The 20428-nt window shown below is 38.6% G+C and overlaps 1 protein-coding gene across 1 annotated transcript in view; it reads right to left on the bottom strand.

Annotated features, from left to right (window-relative positions):
- ELOVL2 (ELOVL fatty acid elongase 2) overlaps positions 1 to 20428 on the bottom strand; it is an 87164-nt gene that overhangs the window by 2634 nt on the left and 64102 nt on the right. The window contains exons 4-6 of the mRNA XM_027846848.1: positions 13546 to 13623; positions 4036 to 4207; positions 1083 to 1207 (exon numbers count right to left, since the gene is read on the bottom strand). Coding sequence (XP_027702649.1) covers positions 1083 to 1207; positions 4036 to 4207; positions 13546 to 13623 — 375 coding nt within the window. The remainder of the gene's footprint in view (positions 1 to 1082; positions 1208 to 4035; positions 4208 to 13545; positions 13624 to 20428) is intronic.

Genomic DNA, 20428 nt, shown 5'->3' with positions numbered 1-20428 from the left:
TCACACAGATACTAAGTGTCTGAGGCCTGATTTGAATTTAGGAAGATGAGTCTTTCTGACCGCAGGTCTGATACTCTATCTACTAGGCCACTTAGCTGCCCTTAGAATTGAAGACCTAGGTTCAAATCCTAGCTCTGCCACTTTAAGTACCTGTGCAACCTCTTTGGGCTTTAGTTTTCTTTTATGTAAGATGAGGAAGTAGGACTGGATGATTTCTAATGTCCTCTCCAGTTCTAAATCTATGTTCTCAGGATTCTGTAAGAGTCATAGCCTTCTGTTTTATCCCATTTGTCTATTTATGTACCACAGAGGGAAAAGAGAGCTGGTTTTAAAGTTAAAAAAAATAGGTTTAAGTCCTGCCTCTGACCACAGGCAAGTTGCTTAAATCCTCAGGGCCCTCAGGCAAATCTCTAAGACTATAAATTACAAAAAAGGTATCAATCTGCATTGGTTGAGCCCTTTCTAAACTGGGAGCTCCTTAAAATGATGATATCAAAGTTCTGTCTCCTTCCCCTCTAAAAGGCTACGATTTCCTCCAATTCCCATTGTATTGAATTAATAGAGATTCTAATTATCTAATTTAGAGAGGAAAAAAGATTTTAGCCTATAAATAACTTTAAAAATTTTCCTGGAGAAGCAATATGACGTAATTGAAAGAATACTGGCCCAGGAGTCAGGAGATTTGGGCTCCAGTCCTGGTTCTGCCAGTAATTAGGTTTTGAACTTTGCCAGTCACTTCACATCTTTGGGTGTGATGTTCCCCATCTATAAAATGAGGGGAATAGCCCATGGTAGATGTTTCCCATCGTTCTTTTGAGCCTTAATCTTTTAAGCTTTTATAACTTCGTGTAATGAGGAACTTCTTGTTTATTTCAAAGTGGCAGCCAACCCACCCTCCTCTGCTACCTACATGCACAAAAGATACTCTAATATACAAGGATTAGTTCTTAAAAAGTCAACCATTAAATCTGTGATAACAGGATAGAAATATCTTGGGTATCTTCCCCCTTCCATGAAAGTATGTGGATGTTATCACATGGCCTACAAAAGGAAAAAAAAAGTTGAAATAAAGGTTAACATACCAATTGTGCCTGTGTGAGGTATTTCTTCCACCACAGATACTTGTGCATGGATGGAATCACTGAAAGTCCATAGTAGGAGTACATTAGAATGTGGATAAAACTGTTCAGTGTTGGTCCAAAAAAACCTGTGAAAAGTACAGCATGAGAACAACGATTTTAGAAACCATGATCAAGTTCACTGAGAGCAAAATACAACTCTTGTTTGTTTAAGACAAAGTTCTTTGCTGTGTATAGTAGATAGACATCATTAAGTAATTCTGATACCACTGTCTAGTAGTAATTACTCTAAAGGCTCTATCTACACTGGCTGTGCCATCATTCTAAATATTTAGGGCAAGTTTATTTTTGGAAGGGCTGCATTGCAGGCTTTTTGTTTGTTTTTGTTTTTTTCAGAAAGGCCGCAGTTATCATAAAAGTCCCTGGTTTATGCTTATTAGACTAATGAAGATGTTATACATGCTCCTGGATTGCAGTTAATCTGACCATAACCAATCTGCAAATATGTATGAGCATCTGCCACTTGGATATGGAGATATATAACAGGTTATCAGATGCCATCCCATAAATAAATGCTCAATGCCTAGCTGATAACATAGGCTGAGATGTCTTTATTCCATCTCTGCCTTGAGGTCCTACCTATCCAAAGCTCAATTGTATTCCATTGCCTCCATAAAGCCTTTCCTGGTGCTCCTCTATTTAAAATGGTTAATTTCCTCCTGTGAAACCTCATAGTGCTTGGTTAATATCCCTTTTTGAACTCTATACTTATTTGAATAATTTTATTTTGAATAAATTTTTATTTGTTTTGAATAATAGTTTTCTTTATCCCCTACATATTTCATTTTCCCTGCCGAATTGTAAACTTCTTAAGGACAAAGATGTATCTTATTTAGCTTAACAATTGTCCTAGGTCCTACCACAGTGCCTTATATATGGTAGGTACTTAATATGTGATGGACAGATAGAAGAATGTGAAATGAGAGGATTGGACTAGTTGGCATTTGAGGTCCCTTCCAACTCTGGGTTTATGACCCTAAGATCCTGTGAGTTAAGGAACAAATGAAAACATTTGTGCCTTTGCTTGACATTGTCAAAGGCTCATCAAATACCGTTTTTCAGTTGTTGGGTAATATTTGGATGACTGCATGAAAGGGATGCCCACATCCAGTGTGTACTTAGAGTGAAACTTTGAATATACACGTTAAATCCTTACTGCAGTTTGTCTAATGTGCGAATACACACCTGTACTAAAACTTAGAGGAAGGTTACCTGCAGCAACCATTTATGTTTTGGAGAAGGTGGTTGCATGGCTACCATGCCATAACATAATTACCCAATCTTTCAAAACTTCCCTGGGATGTCAAAGTATCTGCTAAGCAGAGACAGATAATTTTGAACAACATGGTAGCATATGGCGATAGGATGGGGTGGGGCAGATCTTGCTTCCCACTCTGGAATTCATGCATTTCTTTGCTGTGTCTTCATCCCTCTATTATGTTGAAGCTAAAAGCTAAAAACCTGTCCCCTCATCCCATTTGTCTGTTTACATGAAAATAATAATAATGACTGCATTTTATTCCTCCAAGGATTTCAAAACAGTGGATAGCAATCTTGGGCAATAATTCCCAAAGCCATAGGCCTTTTACTCATTTGGTAAATAGAGAAGCAGATATACAATAATAATTGCTATGTGTGCTAGCTTCAAGGTTTGCCAAGTGCTTTTCATACATTTCACTTGATCTCCAGAACAGCCTTTCAAGGTAGGTAACATAGGTATTAGTATCTCCATTTTAGAGATTAAGAGACTGAATTTAGGAGATTTGGTGGCTTACCCAGGGTCAAAGCTAGCTTCACGAGGGAGGATCTTCCTGATGAACCCTGGTTCAATGACATATCCTTTACTCCACACTACCTCTCATTAAAATATTAGTTAATTGAACATATAATTGGAGAAACTGTTTTTAGTTTCACAAAAATACAGATACTGATTTTTTATATTGGGTCATTGGGCAGCACAACCAAGGGAGTTTAGTTAATAATATTTTTCACTCGCCTGAGTTCCTCTGCCCTTCGTTAATATAGACAAATGAGCAGCTACTAAATATCATTCTAATGATACTCAACCCTGCATGTAATTTGTTATTTGCAAAATACTCCACTAACACGAACCAGGAGTCTGCGGGTGCAGCCATTGTTCATATTTATTTTTAAATCTGGGGAATGTGAGCACTGATGAATGAAACAGCCAAGCTAGTTCATTATCCTTTGGCCTCTCTAGTAGCCTGCCCACTTCTATTAGCAGTTGAAGAAATGGAAATTCAAATCTTGGGAGAAATGCCAAAGGACTTTATTTTCTGTTTCATGCTGTTTCAATTTGCATTTTTTTTTGTCATTAATGGGTGAAATCCAGTTACATGTTCTTGGGATTTAAAGTAAGAGTATCAACAGAGTCCCAAATCTCAGGTCAAACCATCTGATATAAATTTGGTCCACTCTGCTTTTTCAAATATTGGATATGTTTCTGAACCTCAGTATTAGGTTATGGAAGTAACTTCCATTTTTGAGGATAAGGAAGAATGCAAAGCACTAAATGGAATAGCCTAATGTCAACCACATCATTATCTGTGATCATGGGTATTGATGTGTAGTCAGTGGACCCTAACTAACACTACTACTAACTAGCTAAACTAACTAAAGTAGGAATGTGCAAGTGTGGGGATTGTCTAAAAGCTTCTGACGGTTTCCAAAGCTTAAAAAAATTTTAGCTAAAAAAAATCATTCCTGATTTTGCCACTCTTGCACCCTGGAAGCCAGAATCAAGCCCTTGGGGCCAAGAGATATCAGATCTCCACCTCTACTATTGCGTCTGATGCTGCTGCTACACTACCGAAGACTGAACTGTTAGGGTCAGGGTCACATTTATCCAGAAGCAAAAGAATGACCAAATCCTTACTTTGTCCACATGGTATCCAGTTCAGAACACACCACCAGATGTTAAACATTGAAGTATGATGGTACACATGGAGAAAAGTAATCTGACTGGTTTTCTTCCTCAGAACAAAGAAAATTGTGTCCATGAATTCTATCAGTTTGGAGAAGTAGTACCACCACAGAACTTTAGCTACCTACAAAGTGAAAAAGAAAAGTTACTTTTGTCCCAGAACAGAGCACCTGTGTGTACTGTCTGCACTAGCCTATCATGTATTTACCATGCTTCCCTTTAATCATTCTCTATTTGTTTCATATGCATAGGCTTTAGCTCCTCAAATAAAGAGAAGGCTAAACTGAAGCATTTTTTCCCTCTTCATCTTCCTTTTCACCAAGATGAGGTGGCAGTGGGAACTCCTTGGGCCTTACTACTCCATGCAGCGCCTTTAGTGCTTTACACTCCTAACGCCCCTGTAATCCTCAGGTTGGAAAATGCCTTTTCTATAGTTATTCCCTTTCTGACTCATACTTAAACCTGAGATGCCTCCAGAGGTACTGCAAACATTGATACCAGAATATCATGTTATCTTTTCCAGGTAATTTACATCCATGTAAAAGAGGCTTAGGCTTATTCTGCATAAAGTTTTACACTTTCCCCTCCTTTCACTGTTTGCAAGCCCCCTCCCCCCAATAAAACCCCAAACCCTCTGAATAGACTTCTGAGTTGACAACACTGAAAGAATTGTATGGAAGCCCAAATCCATGTTGACAAAATTCATAATTAAAGTGGGTGATACAGTATTAGTTGAGCTATGAATTGGTTCAGACATTCTAGAAAGCAATTTACAAATGTTATTAAACTATGCATATCCTTTGACCTGGAGATATCAAAGAAACAGAAAAAAGGACTACTATATTTATAGCAACTCTTTTCATAGCAGCAAAGAACTAGAAACTAAGGAGGGTTCAATCAAATGGGAGATGGTGGAATAAACTGTGGCTTAAGAATATAACGGAATACTATTGTGCCATAAGAAATGAAGAAAGATGGTTTCTTTTGTTTCAAAATTTAGAATTTTATTTTTCCAAATTACATGGAAAAATAATTTTTACATTCATTTTAAAAAATTTTGAATTCCAAAATTTTCCCTCTCTTCTTCACCTCCTCCCTCCTTTAGAAGAAAGCAATTTGATACAGATTATACATGTATAGTCATGCAAAGATATTTCCATATTAGTCATGTTGTGAAAGAAAACACAGACCAAAAACCTTCCAAGAAAATAAAAGAAGAGAGTGTGCTTCGCTCTGCATTCAGACTCCATCAGTTCTTTCTCTGGAGATGGATAGCATTTTTCATCATAAGTCCTTTGGAATTGTCTTAGATCATTATATTGCTGAGAATAGTTAAGTCATTCACAGTTGATTATCATATAATATTGCTGTTACTATGTATAATGTTTTCCTGGTTCTGCTCATTTTGCATCAGTTCATGTAAGTCTTTCCAGGTTTAAGAAAGATGATTTCAAAGAAACCTGGAAAGAATTGTATGAAGTGAGCAGAACAAGAATTTTACAAATAAAACATTGTAAAAACAAACAACTTAGAAAGACCTAAGAATTCTAATCAATACAGTTAACAACTATGAATCTAAAGGACTGATAAAACATGCTGCCCACTTCGACCAGAGAGGTAATGGACTCACATTGCAGAATGGAACCTACATTTTCTGACCTAGCCAAAGGAGGAATTTGTTTTGCATGACTATGCACATTTGTTATAAGTCTTTTGTTTCTCTTTTTTCCTCTGTGTGTGTGTGCGGAAGAGGTGGGGGAGTGTGAGAAGTAAGAGAGAGAGAAAATATTTTCAATTGATAAATTACATCAAACTTAGAAAATTAATTCAGGTGATATAGAAGTATATATGAATTGTTCCAGAACTGGAGATAGGTATATGTCTTGATTTTCAAAAATGAGGAGGTGGATTCTTCAATACATATAACTAGATCAGCAGGTACACATACTTGGATTTCAGTGAGGAATTTGACAAAGTCTTTCTCATGATATCCTCATGAGCAAAATGGAAAAATGTAACAGTTAGATGTGGACTTGAAACTAGCTGAAAAATTATATCAGTGATTAATGGATTGATCTCAGCCTGGAGGGGTATCTCTAGGGCTACAAAATTCTTTATTTCACCTTTTTTCTGTTCATTTTTATCAGTGACTTGTATTTCTCACTATCATATGTATCTCTAGCACCTTACATATAATAGATGCTTAATAAATGCTTGTTGATTGACTGATTGAAGAAGACATAGTCAATTAAACAAATTCAACAACATTTATTAGTCACTTATTATGAAGAGGAAGAGGGCAGCTAGGTGGTACAATGGATAGAGCACTGGGCTTGGAATCAGGAAGACTCTTCTTCCCAAATTCAAATCCAGCTGCAGACACTTAGCCGTGTGACACTGGGCAAGTCATTTCACCCTGTTTGCCTCAGTTCCTCATCTGTAAACTGAACTGGAGAAGGAAATGGTAAGCTACTCCAGTATTTCTGCCAAGAAAACCCCAAATGAGGTCACGGAGAGTCAGACATTACTGAAACAAAGATGAAGAGGAAGAGGAGGGTATGCTGCCTTTGAGAGTTTTTTTTAATAACTGTAATTTTCTGGTAATTTTTTTTAATAACTGTAATTTTCTGGGAGGGGGCAGCTAGGTGGTGCAGTGGATAGAGCACTGGCCCTGGAGTCAGGAGGACCTGAGTTCAAATCCAGGCTCAGACCATACACTTGACACTTAACTAGCTGTGTTACCCTGAGCAAGTCACTTAACCCCAATTGCCTCACCAAAAAACAAACAAAAAAAACTGGAAACTTCCCCAAAATAAAGGTCCATCTGGCTAATATTAACATTTTCCTAGTGTTCTATGGCTGTAAATCATAGAATAATATGGTCTCTAAAGAATTGAAAATGGATAAGAGAGAGGCCCATGATAGGTGTAACACATCAAAAACAAGGAATCATGAAGGAGAAGTGGAGTAAAGGATGACATCAAACAAACATATGAGCAAAAGCAAGTGAAGGTTAATTGATGGACAGTTCATCACCCGGCCCAACTAGGTGGTACAGTGGATAGAGAGCTGGGCCTGGGGTAAGTAAGGCCTGAGTTCAAATATGACCTTGGATACTTAATAACTGTGTGACCCTGGGCCAGTCACTTAACCTCTTTTCGCCTCAGTTTCCTCATCTGTAAAATGAGGATAATAACATCACTTACCCTGGAGGGTTGTTTCTGAGGATTAAGATAATAATTGTAAAGTGCTTAGCACAGTGCCTGGCACATAGTAAACATTATATAAATATTATCTATTATTAGCCCCACTAGTATCCTTGTAACGATAGGAGAAAACAAAGAGTAGGTTAGGTGGATCTCCTGTGGCAAACGCATGGGAAGACACGGACAAGAATAACACAGGAGGGGCAGGCGTGGGTGGGTGGCCACCAGCATCATTGGAGATGTGAGAGCACAGATTCAATTACATGGATGTACTATGTGCTGGAGGCAGAAATATAAGAAGTAAAGTCTTTACCCTCAAGGAGCTTACATCTTCCTAGATGTAAGCCTAGATCAGGCTTAGAGATGCCATGAAGCTTGGGGAGACTGTCAAATACCTGGATGAGAAAATCAGAATCCAAAAAGATTTCAACAGTCAGCTAGCATTTATTAACCACATATAATGTGCTAGGCACTGTGCTAAACACTGTAATGATAGCACAAATCTATTAAGATAAAGTTTAACACACACACAGATAGAAGTCTGACATTTGAGTTTATAAGAATATTAACTGGGGAAGAGAGATTGAATAGTGAAAAAGATCTGAGGATTTCAGTGTCCTGAAAGTGATAAGAGATTCTGTGATTACTTCTATAGTAGAGACCCAGAAATGTAAAAGATGGCAGAGTTCTCCACACTTCACTAGGCCTTCTACACTTTGACTAGATGATAGTTCATCTGAAAAAGATCTTGGGCTTTCAGCAGATTGGAATTGTCATTTGAGCTAACACTGAAAATATGGCAGCCAAAACTGCTAATGTCATCTTAGGCTATGTTGAGAGGCCTAGTGTCCAGAACAAGGGAAGAGAGAGTTCTACTGTGCTCTGCCAGTCAGACCCCCATTTGGAGCACTGTGCTCAGTTTTGGGCACCACATTTTAGGAGGGATATTAATAATACTCATAATCAGTCAATAGTACTATTTTAATAGAAACATAGTGTCCAGAATGAGAGAGGTTCTAGTCCAGTATTCTGTACCAAACTTTTCAGGAAGAACATTGATTAAGTGGAGTGTGACCAGAAGAGGGCCACCAAGAATATGAGGAGACTAAAAGACACACCATCTAAAAATAGATTGAAAGAACTGGGGATTTTAGCTAGGCTAAGCAGAGATTAGTAGATGACATTAGAGCTACCTTCAAGTATTTAATGGATTGTTGTGTGTATGAGTGATTAGAAATCATGTATGTCTCCTGAGTGGGCAGAACTAGGTACGGCCAAAGCATGGAAGTTACAGGGAGGTAGATCATGGGATTGTAGATTTAGAGCTTGAAAGGCCCTTAGAGGTCATTGAATCTAGCTTTCCTCATGTTATAGATGATCCAGCTGAAAGATTAAGTAACTCACATAACTAGTAAATATCTGAGGCAAAACTTTTTAATTCTAAGTCTAGTGCTCTACTATTCCACACTGCCTCTTCCCCAAATTTCACCTGAATTTAAGGAAAATATTTTCTAACAGTTAGACGAATCTAAAAGAATGGGATGTCTCAAGAGGTATTCTTGAAGTATAATCTGGATGACTCCTTGTCAGGGATACGGGAGAAAGGGTTCCTACTCAAGCATAATTATAGCTCACATTTACATACCACTATTAAGTTTTCTAAAGTGTTTATGATCATATTTAATCTTTATAATAACCCTGATGTGGGATATGTGGATGTTGCTTCTGCATCAGAGGTTGGAGTCAGAGAAATAGTTTTATTATTATTATTTCCACAAAAAGCCAAGTGGAAACCTTAAGGAATGCAGTCTGGGGGCTAAGTGGAAGTTGAACAGAGGGAGTTACATTACAATAAGAAAACACTCTTGGTGGTGAATAGACTAACCAGCTGAAAACCAGTTCTGAGGTTAACATAAAAAGGGGTGTTCCCAAGTAAGGGTTGGGGTCACAGAATTGTGGGGAGTGGGAGATTTAATTAGGGGCAGAGGCTCACATGGGGAAATTAGGTGCTTCAGATAGGCTGTAACCTCTATAGTACCCAGTTAATGGGGAAACAGCGCAAGGAAATTGGAATGAGGAATAGAGAATAAAAAGGTATACATTTGTCAACACATGTGCTCCCACATGCCTGCTCTTACCCATGTGAGATGCCTGACCTTCCCAGGTCATTAATAAAGCTTCTTCCTGATTCAACAATGGCTTCATGGAATTTGTAATATTGACATAGATAACCCCTGAGGTACATACTACTATTATCCTCATTTTGCAGATGAGGAAATTGAGGTTAAGTGATTTGCCCGGGGTCTCATAGTTAATAAATATGTGTGGGAGAAGAGGATTTGAACTCAGGCCTTCTTTATTCCAGCAACTCTATCTACTAGGCCAAGCTGCCTCTCTAGAATGGATTTGACTAGATGACTTCCAAGGTTTCTTCCGACTTTGAGATTCTGTGATTACTTCTATAGTAGAGACACAGAAACGTAAAAGATGGCAGAGTCCTGCACACTTCACTAGGCCTTCTACACTTTGACTAGATGATAGGTTATCTGAAAAGGATCTTGGGCTTTCAGCAGATTGGAGTTGCCATTTGAGCTAACACTGAAAATATGGCAGCCAAAACTGCTAATGTCATCTTAGGTTACGTTGAGAGGCCTAGTGTCCAGAATGAGGGAAAAGAGAGTTCTACTGTGCTCTGCCAGTCAGACCCCCATTTGGAGCACTGTGCTCAGTTTTGGGCACCACATTTTAGGAGGGATATTAATAAGCTGGAGAACATACAGGGGAATGCTGCAGGGCCTTGAAATCATTCCACGAGGATTACTGAAGGAACTGAGAATATTATTTGAAGGAGACTCAGTGGGGAATAGCTAGACTATGTCTTCTGGCTCTAAATCTATGATTCTGTGTCTGTCACATAGGAAAAGGATGAGTCTTGTTCTGCTCGGCTATAAAGGGCAGAAAGAGGAGCAACGGGTAGAGACTGCAACAAAAACTATCTCAAAGTGCAATGAGTCATTTTGGAAGGCAGTGGGTTACCTCTTAATAGAGATTTAAGTTTAAGCAAAGGCTCTGTGACCACTTGTTGGTATATGGCTGAGTGACTTATTGTTTAAATATTGGGTGGACTGGACGGCTTCAAGTCGAGGTTGGAGTTACAAGATAAGCACTTAGGTCAGGTGTGGGATGTGGCCTCGAGGCCACACGTGGCCCTCTAGGTCCTCAAGTGCCACCCTTTGACTGAATCTAAACTTCACAGAACAAATCCCCTTAATAAAAGGATTTGTTCTGTAAAACTTGGACTCAGTCAAAAGGCCGCCCCCAAGGACCTAGAGGGCCACAGGTTCCCCAACGCTGACTTAGGTCTTGGCTTTGCCTGACTGTGTGACCTTGGGCAAGTCACTTTACTTCTTTAAAATTCAGTTTCCTCATGTGTAAAAAAGTCACACAAGTAGTATTATTCCCCATCACCCAAGGTTGTTGCCAAGGTTAAACGAGCTAATTTATGTGAAACACTTTATAAATCATGAAGTGCTGTGCAAATGTCAGCAATTATTATAATATCTTATATTGCTATTTTAACTGATGCCTCAAGAAGCTTTTTGAAAATGGTTATCCTAGTCACAAGGATTTCCATACAAAGAGATCGTATGATCTCCTGTGTTAGCTTAGTACGTTCCAGAATGTAATTCTTACTGTTAGAAAATTGTTCTCACACATCTCTCCTAACGTGGAATGAATAAGAATCCAGTGAGATGATAATTGGGATGAAATACTTTACTTCTCCTGTGTGTCCTGTGAAATGCTCATGACATCCAGCATGGTATAACTATAATGCACACTTACAATGCTTTTTAGTTTAAAAAACATGCTATTCACAGAGACTCTATGAAGTATCTCGTGGATACTTCATTGAATCTCACACTAAGATGAGCTTAAATTACTTGTCTATGGTCATACTACTAATCTCTTAGATTTGAACTGAGGTTTCTTGATGCAGACTCCAGAACTTTTTGCATAAGGTCATCTGTATTTGAAATTAATTTTCCCTCAAGTGTCTTAGATGTTATTCATACTTTTCTCAAAATTTGGTTAAACCTTATATAGTACATATATTGCAACAACTTTATTGCTGTGCTGGTAAGTGTATAACAATGAGCTCTCTAGAGAAAAAATGTACAAACACATTTTTAAGTGGAATTTGTATTATTAACATTTTCCCACCACTTTATCTAGCCTAGACAATAAGCAAAACAATAAGTGAAGCCCTGATTTATGTCTTTGCAGATTTCCTAGGAGTAAATACTCACATTGAAAATTTAACATTTGTCTCCATAGACTTTATTAGAGCTGGCTTCAGTATAGCCCTGAACTGAGACTAGCATGGGGCTTATATTGATCATTTTTGCCAGTTACCTGAATAATGGAGTAAAGAATAAATCAGTTAAGGTAGTTGATGTTGCCAGACTGAGGAGATGGGCCTGGTTAGGACCAAGTTTTAAAATCAGGGTCAGAATTCAAAGCAAAGCAATCTTGAAAGGTTAGAAAACTAGTTTTCCCTGGCACCCAGCACATTGTTTTAATGCATTTTTTTTTGTTAGGCAATTTGTTAGTGACTTGCCCAGGGTCACACAGCTAGTAAGTGTCATGTATTGTGTGTCTGAGACCGGATTTGAACTCAGGTCCTCCTGACTCCAAGGCCAGAGCTCTATCCACTGCGCCACCTAGCTGCCCCAGTTTCCCAGCACATTGTTTAGCACACAGGAGGTGCTTACTAATTGTGGAATTCAACTGCCCTGATCTAAACAAAACAAAGAAAGCACACCTAGGAAGGAAAAACAAAAGGCATAAAAAAAGCTAGTCTCAGTAGATAAATGGTGACCCTGAGTCCATGTTAGACTACTGTCACTTCAAAGATTGTTACTGGATGCTCCCCAAAAGGAGTGTATAATGTTAGAAACCATGAGGTAGTTTTCCTCTTCTACTTAGCAGAGAGTAAGATCGACAGCTGGCAGGAGAGAGAACTGAGAAGGGACTTTGAAAACAATCATGAAGATCAAAACATTAGGAAAGGCTGAGAAAGGTGAGAGGGTAATTTAATAATAGTATTCAAATGTATGAAGGATTCTCATACAGAGGAAAGAAAACAATTGTTCAGTGTGTCTTGTGGGAATGGAAATGGAAATATGCATCAATTAAGGTTAGTTACAAAGAAAAAATTTACTGACAGTAAGAAATATTAAGAGAGGTAGCATGGGGCTAGTGGATAGGGATAGATAAGATAGCCTCCCCCTCAAAAAGAACTAGGTGAAAATCTTGCCTCTGATACATGCTGGCTATGTTAGCTACCCTAAGCCAGGGACAGAACCAGATTAAAATGTTGGGAAATATTTAACAAAATAAATAAGAAGATAATACAACATACATAATGTTAATTTGTGGTTTTCGAAGTCGTTCTGTGCCTGCAGGGACCTTTTTCTATTTGAGTTTTACACCACTGCTCTAGGTAACTCTCAGAGTAGGTACAGAACTGCACTTGCTGCTAGAAGGTGTCTTCACACTGGAAGTTCTCAATGAAATCACAGGTCTGATGTGAGAGAGACTGAGAGACGGAGATAGAGATAAAGACAGACACTGAGCTGGGTTGCCAGGACAAATTATAAATCTCCAACCTTTTTAAAAAAGTACAAATTCTCATCTGCCAAGATATTTAAATGTAGAAATGCCTAATAGTAAATAGATGAGGGATGGGGAACCTGTGGCCTTGACAAGGCCACATATGGCCTCGAGGTCTTCAAGTGTGCCCTTTGACTGAATCCAAACTTCACAGAACAAATCTTTGGGACTTGGATTCAGTCAAAAGGCCACACCTGAGGACCTGGAGGGCCACATGTGGCCTCAAGGTCACAGGTTCCCCACCCCTGGACTAGATAAAATTAACATTAAACATTTCTGTTTGACTAACATTTCTGGCTGACTAGATAAAATTAACATTAATATTTCTATAATCAGTGAGATGATACCACCATCCCCATTCTTGACTTCACTATGCTTCCAAAAGCAGCTGATCCAAAAGCAATACTTACTGCTTTTCATTCCAGCAACTATGAGAAATCTCAAAAATGATATTCTACTCTCACCAAAGACAGGAATCTCCCTCCCACCCAACTCCACCACAGTGGGTAAACCCAAGGAGAAAGGCCTCTCTGTCTCACAGAGAGACCTATGTAAAGCTGTCTGTTTTCTACTTGAGGCTCACCCGGATATCCGCTTCTCCTGCACTGACAAGATTCTGGCACTGTAAGTTGTAGCCTCCTTCCCAAGAGGCAAGAATGAGCTGGCATAGAAACAAAAAAGAAAAGATTAATAAAACAGCAGAAAGTGAGTCTAAACAGAATCACTCATTCATATTTTCTATTGGCATTCATTCAGGAAAGTGACCAGGAGGTGGGCTTGTGCCAATTCATTCTTATGCAGATACTATCAAAGGACTTGATTCTTGCTTTTGAACTGAATTCATTGATTGTATTACATGCTATCTTCTATATCAAACTTTTAATAATCTATACTGTTCAATAACTTGTAATTTTGGCTGACATTGGGTAGAAGTATATTTTTATATATGTTTAGAAATTCTCTGGCCCTGTTTTCATCAATCTCTTATTCATCAGAATTATCTGTTGCATGAAAATTTTAGGATGCTTAACTTAAACATCAAAATCAACTCTTTTCGTCTGCCTTGAAAAGCCAGTAAAAACCTGTTTTCTTTTTCTTTCTATTATTGCAGAGGTTTAAAATACAGTTTACTAACTTACAAATTGATTGAGTGTGGGTTACAGAGCAGTTATGCTTGGAATATACTTAGCATGCTGAATTGCCTATAAGAAATAGTCTCTAGGTTTGTTTGAAAATCTGTCCAGTTTTTAAATCTGACATGCCTTTGATGAAACAACCCTTCCTTCTCCATACCCTAACCCTCCCACTTCTTGGATATGCATCTATTTTAATTAGTTGTCATCCAAAGAAAGTGATCTTCCCGCCCAGTCCCTGAAAAGAAACTACTAATTCCAGTTCCTATAGCCAGGTAAGAAATTCTTTTTCTTTCTTTTTTTTTTTGCATCTTTTTTCTGTAAGGTTTATCACAGAACACATTTGCAAAACTACTTATTAGTGCCTGTACATTTAATTTTTATTTTTTCCTCAATTGCATGTAAACAAAAAATTTTAACATTCATTTAAAAAATTTTTTGAGTTCAATATTCTCTTTTTCTGCCCCCTCCCACTCTCCTTGAGAAAACAAGCAATTTGATATAGATTATACATGTGTAGTCATGCAAAAAATTTCTATATTAGTCATGTTACAAAAGAAAATGTGAACCAAAAAAACCAAGAATAATTAAGAAATTTTAAAAAGGATTCTTCAATCTGCATTCAAACTCCATCAGTTTTTTCCTCTGGAGATGGATAGCATTCTTCATCATAAGTCCTTCAGAATTGTCTTGTATCATTGTATTCCTAAGAATGGCTAAGTCACTCACAGTTGATCATTATACAATATTGCTGTTACTGTGTACAATGTTCTCCTGGTTCTACTCCTTTCACTTTGTATCAGTTCATATAAATCTTCCCAGATTTTTCTGAAAGTATCCTGCTGGTCATTTCTTTCTTTTTTTCCTGCTGGTCATTTCTTATAACACAATAATATTTCATCACAATCATATATCACAACCTGTTCAGACATTTCCCAATTGATGGGCATCCCCTCAATTTCCAATTCTTTGTCACCACAAAAGGGCTGCTATAAATATTTTTGTACACATAGGTCCTTTTCCTTTTATCTCTTTGGGGGTATATAACTGGTAGTAATATTACTGGGTCAAAGGGTATGCACAGTTTCATAGCCTTTTGGATATAGTTGCAAATTGCTCTCCAGAAAGGTTGGATCAGTTCACAACTCCACCAACAGTGCATTAGTGTCCCTATTTTTCCCACATACCCTCCATTTCCTTTTCTGTCATATTTATTGTTTAGTCATTTTTCAGTCATGTCTAACTCTTTGTGACCCCATTTGGGGTTTTCTTAGCAAAGATACTCGAGTGGTTTGCCATTTCCTTCTCCAGTGCATTTCACAGATAAGGAAACTGAGGCAAACAAGTTGAGTGATTTGCCCAGGGTTAGCATCTGAGGCCAGATTTGAACTCAGGAAGAGGAGTCTTCCTGACTCCAGGCCCAGCCCTCTATCCACCTAGCTGTCATATCAGCCAATAGGTGTGAGGTAGTAGCTCACAGTTGTTTTAATTTGTATTTCTCTGAGCAACATTTTTTTAGAATTTAGAACATTTTTTTTTCATGTGAATGGTGTCTTGTGATCAGATACTTGACAGGGCTATGAAAAAGAAAGGCATTTCAACTTTTTTGTATATCTCCTGAAGATCCCCTTCTTTTGTCTGGATGGATTCCAGACTCATAGACTTTTGATTCAGAGGAATCTAGGTCAGATGGAGTTTAGATTTCTCTTTGGATACTGGTGGGCTTGTTCGTTGACTTGTAAAAAGCTGATTCTTTAAAAGATTTGTGATTTCACTGGTGAGATTGCTCCAGACACTGACAGAGATCATAACTACTCCTCACTTGAGTAAATGGGGGGCCCAAAGCCCCCACCATCAGTTGACATCTGTCCTTCTGCTGATAAACTCAGCTAGCCTGGTCCTTCAGTTATAGACACATAAGCTATTGTCAGGCCTTTGCTTGAAGATGATTTAGCTGTTAGGACCTGCCAGTCCTTGTGTACTTTGAAAACCCAAAGTGACCTCTAAGCCTTGTCCATAAAATAGAGAGCTAGAGGCTACTAAGACAGCTGGTGTATGGCCCTGCTGCCTAGAGCAAGGGTCAGCAAACTGGTATGCTGGTCAGATAGGGCCCACTCCCAGTTTTTGAACAGCTCTCAAGCTAAGAATGGTTTTTACACTTGTAAATAAAGTTTTATTGTACTTGAAAATATAAAGCCATTCTTAGGGCCATACAGAAAACAGACAGTAGGCCAGGTGTGACTGCGGAAGGATATAGCTGGGTAGTTAGCCTATCCTTGGTTTAAAGAATTCAAGTGCAAGAAAAGCTGCACAAGCCTGACACAGAAATAGGTCACCGATCTCTAGTACAATGTATTCAGAGGTTTTCCAATTCCATCACCCGGTGGAAGTAGATGCACAATCATTGGTAGGACTCAAGAGTCTTTGATGGGTTTCTTTCTGGTCTCTGTAACTCATCCGAGCTTTGGATAACAGAAAATATTTGTTCCTAACAATCCTTATTATAACTGTCCTGATTCCTAGCCAATCTTCATACAGCTCTTCATCTGCTTTGAATGGTAAAAACAAGATATATGTCTTAAGTTATGCATCCCAGATGCTCCTGACACTGTCACTCTCTCTTTGACTTTGGCTTGTTCTTCATTTCAGGGGAGAAAATCAGGGTGGTCATTCTTTTGACGTACTAAACGTACGTGGAAGGAGGTAAAAGCAATGCAATGTATATCTCTGTTCATAAGACCTTGTGGATAGTTTCTTTTAAATGCCTTGCATTTGGAAAAAACAAGTTTTCCTGAATTAGTCTGCCTAATGCTATCCATCACTATACCTATTACTTCCCCTACTCTCATTGGCTATGCAAATTATCACCCTGAGAAGACCAAATATTGATGTGTCCTAGGAGCATAGGAGAAGGAAGTTTTTCAGGTCCTGTTGGGACTTAGTAAAAATTGCATTTTTATCTAGGTGATATTTTTTAGAGAAATACTTATGGTTTAAATCAATACCTTTCCTCCCAGGATACTGGAACCCAAGGGCTTCTAATATTGGTTTTATAAAAGAAACTTAGCCACATCTACGATCTCAATTGGAGGTGAGCCTTCTTTGTCTTGCAAAATAAGAGAAGGCACATCAACACCTGAGATGGACATCATTTTTAAGTACTGAGAGAGAAAAAAGGCTTAAGTTTACTTTATTTGAATAGGTCAAATCAGGTTGGAACACTAGCCCACCCACAGCAAAAGCTAGCGAAAGCAATAGCACTGATTCTTCATACACTCGAGGCCCTATGGCAAGATTCATGGCCTTCTACAACCTACAACCCTATTAAAACTGCTATAAACCAAGAAAGAAACATATATTCAGTATCTGCTATTTGGCTACTATTCTCTTTTACCCTTCTACCCTTCTCCTAATTCCAGATATTCTTTTCCCATGGAAGCTTTATTTCTGGTCCAGACACTAAATCCTGAATTATGAGCGATTTTTTAAAAAATCAGAGTCATGGAGTAGGAGGTTTTCTTAACAGATAAGAGACACAGTCTTCTTCCCTGAAAGAGAAGGAAGAGTTACAGGCAAGTGACCTTGGACCAATAACTGCTCTGGGTCTTTGTCTTTGGGATGGGAGTGAATAGAGGCTCTGTAGCCTTTATTGGTCACCTGTGTAGAGAGATATATAGCATCCAGGAAGCGTGCTGCATATCTAGCAGTAGGGAAAAAATGGAGGGAAAAGAAGCAAAGAGTTTCTATAAATGTGGGTTGGCAAAAGAAAGAAAAAAAGCAAATGAGAAAAATCAATTATAGGACAGAACAGAGTGTGCTATGAACCATAAAATTTAAAACCAGAAGTGATAAAAAGAGAACAACTCTCAAGGATGATGTGTCCAGTCTGTTCCCATGAAGAGTCAAAGCATAACTAATCTCTCAGGGACAAATACTAGATTTTTAAAATGTATAACCCTGGAGAATAAGTAATAAAATAGCATTCAGTTTGAAGTGGGAGTTACATTTAATTGCTTGTGAGTTTTTTGTTTGTTTGTTTGTTTTTCATTGCAACCATCTTTGGTTGGCTGCTTCTTCTTCTCCAAATCTGACAGAAAATACCTTCAAGGCTCAATTCAATCTCCAACTGCTCCTTGAAGAACCCAGCCCATGCTCAAAGAACATGGAGTCCTAGTTTGGAGCTGAAAAGGGTTTTAGAGGTTATCTAGTCTAATTTCCTCATCTGAGAAGAGGAACCTGAGGTGGGGAGAGGTTAAGTGACTTGCCCAAAGCTACACAAATCAAGGTAGGGTTTGAATTCAAGTCCTCTGACTCCAAATGCAGCATTCTTCCCTGTACTGAGCTGAGCTCTAACTTCTCCAAATCCCAATAGTATTTATCCGTACCATTCATTTACATATATTTGAACCATTTGTTGATATAATATATGTTTGTCCCATATGTATGTGTGAATATTCTAGACCTACAACTTCTTTAGTGTAGGGAACTCTGAGCGATAAAACTCCTGCAGCCAGTCAACCCTACAGACAAGCGTTTACAGACTGACAACTGGCCATTCTGTGTTAGAAACAAGGCTGGTCTTCCAGGCCTTCAAGGCTGGTTCTGTCTGCCAAAGCACACTCTGCTGCTTCTTTGCACTTTATATATTACTTGGTACTGTTAATTTTCTTTTAATGTGTGTTTATCCTGTTTTTCAAACTAGACTGTATGGTCCTTGATGTCCATAACTTTGTATTATACTTCTTATATGTAGAAATCAGACCTGCATCTCTTAAGGCGCCTATCACAGTGTCTTGCACATACTGTACCATGAGTAAGTATATGCTGGCGGAGTGAAAATTTCTTATTTTTTACTTATAAATAATAGTCAATAATCAGTAAACATTTATTAAGTGCCTACTATGTGCCAGCCATTGTGCTAATCACTGGTGACACAAATAAGGGCAAAAGACAGTCCCTGACTTCAAAGAGCTCACAATCTAATAGAGGAAGGCAACGCTTAAAAGGGAGGTGATGAAGTCCTACAGTTAGGGTGGAAAATGATGAGGTGACTGTCCTAGGCATCCTCCTTAAACAATGGACAATCTGGGAGGATCTCTCAGATGTCCATCCTCTAACCTCTACAATCAAAGGGAGAAAGGTGGATTTAAATTTACAAATTCTAGATTTCCCTCTCTCTTCCCACTTTTTTCTCCTCACCTCTCATCTCAGAAATGAGAAATGATCGTTTCTATCATGCAGATGTAGGCCCTCTAGTCTTGACTTTGCAGGTTATAGGGTACTACTTAAGTGCTTCCCAGAGTTATAGCACAAGGGAAAGAAAAAGAGAGAGGCAAATGTGAGGAGTCAATATCAAACTTCTTGCCAGTAGAGTAAGAGGATTCTCACAGAATTTACTCCTCAACTCAAACTTGCATGGCCAGTTTGCATGAAGGCAAGAAAGCTGCTAGAAGCAGCTTTACCTCTGCAAAAGTATCCAGCAACTTTGTGGTTGGGTGGAAAAATTGCCACAGCAAAGAAAAAAATTAGGCTTTTTCTCCCTCCCTACCCTAGGACGTTTCTTATTCTGAGGCTGAACATGGCCAGCTATATCTGCTGAACTGAATGCTGAGGAGCCTGACTTCCTAAGGAATAGTCAGGACTTATAAGGTACAATACAGGCTGCTAGGGCCAACCCGAGGGTATTGAGGCTAGGGCAAATACTATGAATATGGGGGTAGGAGTACAGCAGTAGTTCTCCATCTAACAAACATTCAATAAGCCAGTTACAATGTAAAGGGAACTGTGCTAGAAGTGTTAGAAGAATGAGGATCTAGCTTGCCCTCAGGGAGTTTATGCTCTAGTAGAGAGATGATGTGTACACATATACAATATGACTTAGTCTGTGCAGCTCAGAAAGAATGAAGAGCTCTTAGAATGTGGCAAGTGAATAGGACAAATTCAATATGTGAGGAAGGAGCTTTGGGACAGAGGTTACAAATAGAAAGTGCTCAGAGATTCAGTGGGGCAGAAAGTGACTTCTAGCTAGGGGAAGAGGGACTTTATGGAGAAGGTGACATCTGAATGGCCCAGAAAGAAAAGAAGGGTTTCAACAGGTAGAAAGGTAGAAGGAGTGATTTTAGGCCTGTACAAATGCAACTGAGCTCACAAAGGGCAAGGAGGCGAATGAAGAACAGTCAATAATTTAGTGGAGATTGAAATTAGAATGTCTGAAAGGGAGCAAAGTGAATAAAGGCTGGCAAGAGATAGTAGAGTTAAAGGGTAGGGCAGAAGTCCTTACTTACTCTGTGTGTGTGTGTGTGTGTGTGTGTGTGTGTGTGTGTGTGTGTGTGT

Source organism: Vombatus ursinus, unplaced genomic scaffold (assembly GCF_900497805.2).
Source record: "Vombatus ursinus unplaced genomic scaffold, bare-nosed wombat genome assembly UNPS02000577.1, whole genome shotgun sequence".
Taxonomy (NCBI): Eukaryota; Metazoa; Chordata; class Mammalia; order Diprotodontia; family Vombatidae; genus Vombatus; species Vombatus ursinus.
The sequence above is the reverse complement of the archived record's forward strand: the minus strand, read 5'-3'. Positions and strand labels throughout refer to the sequence as shown.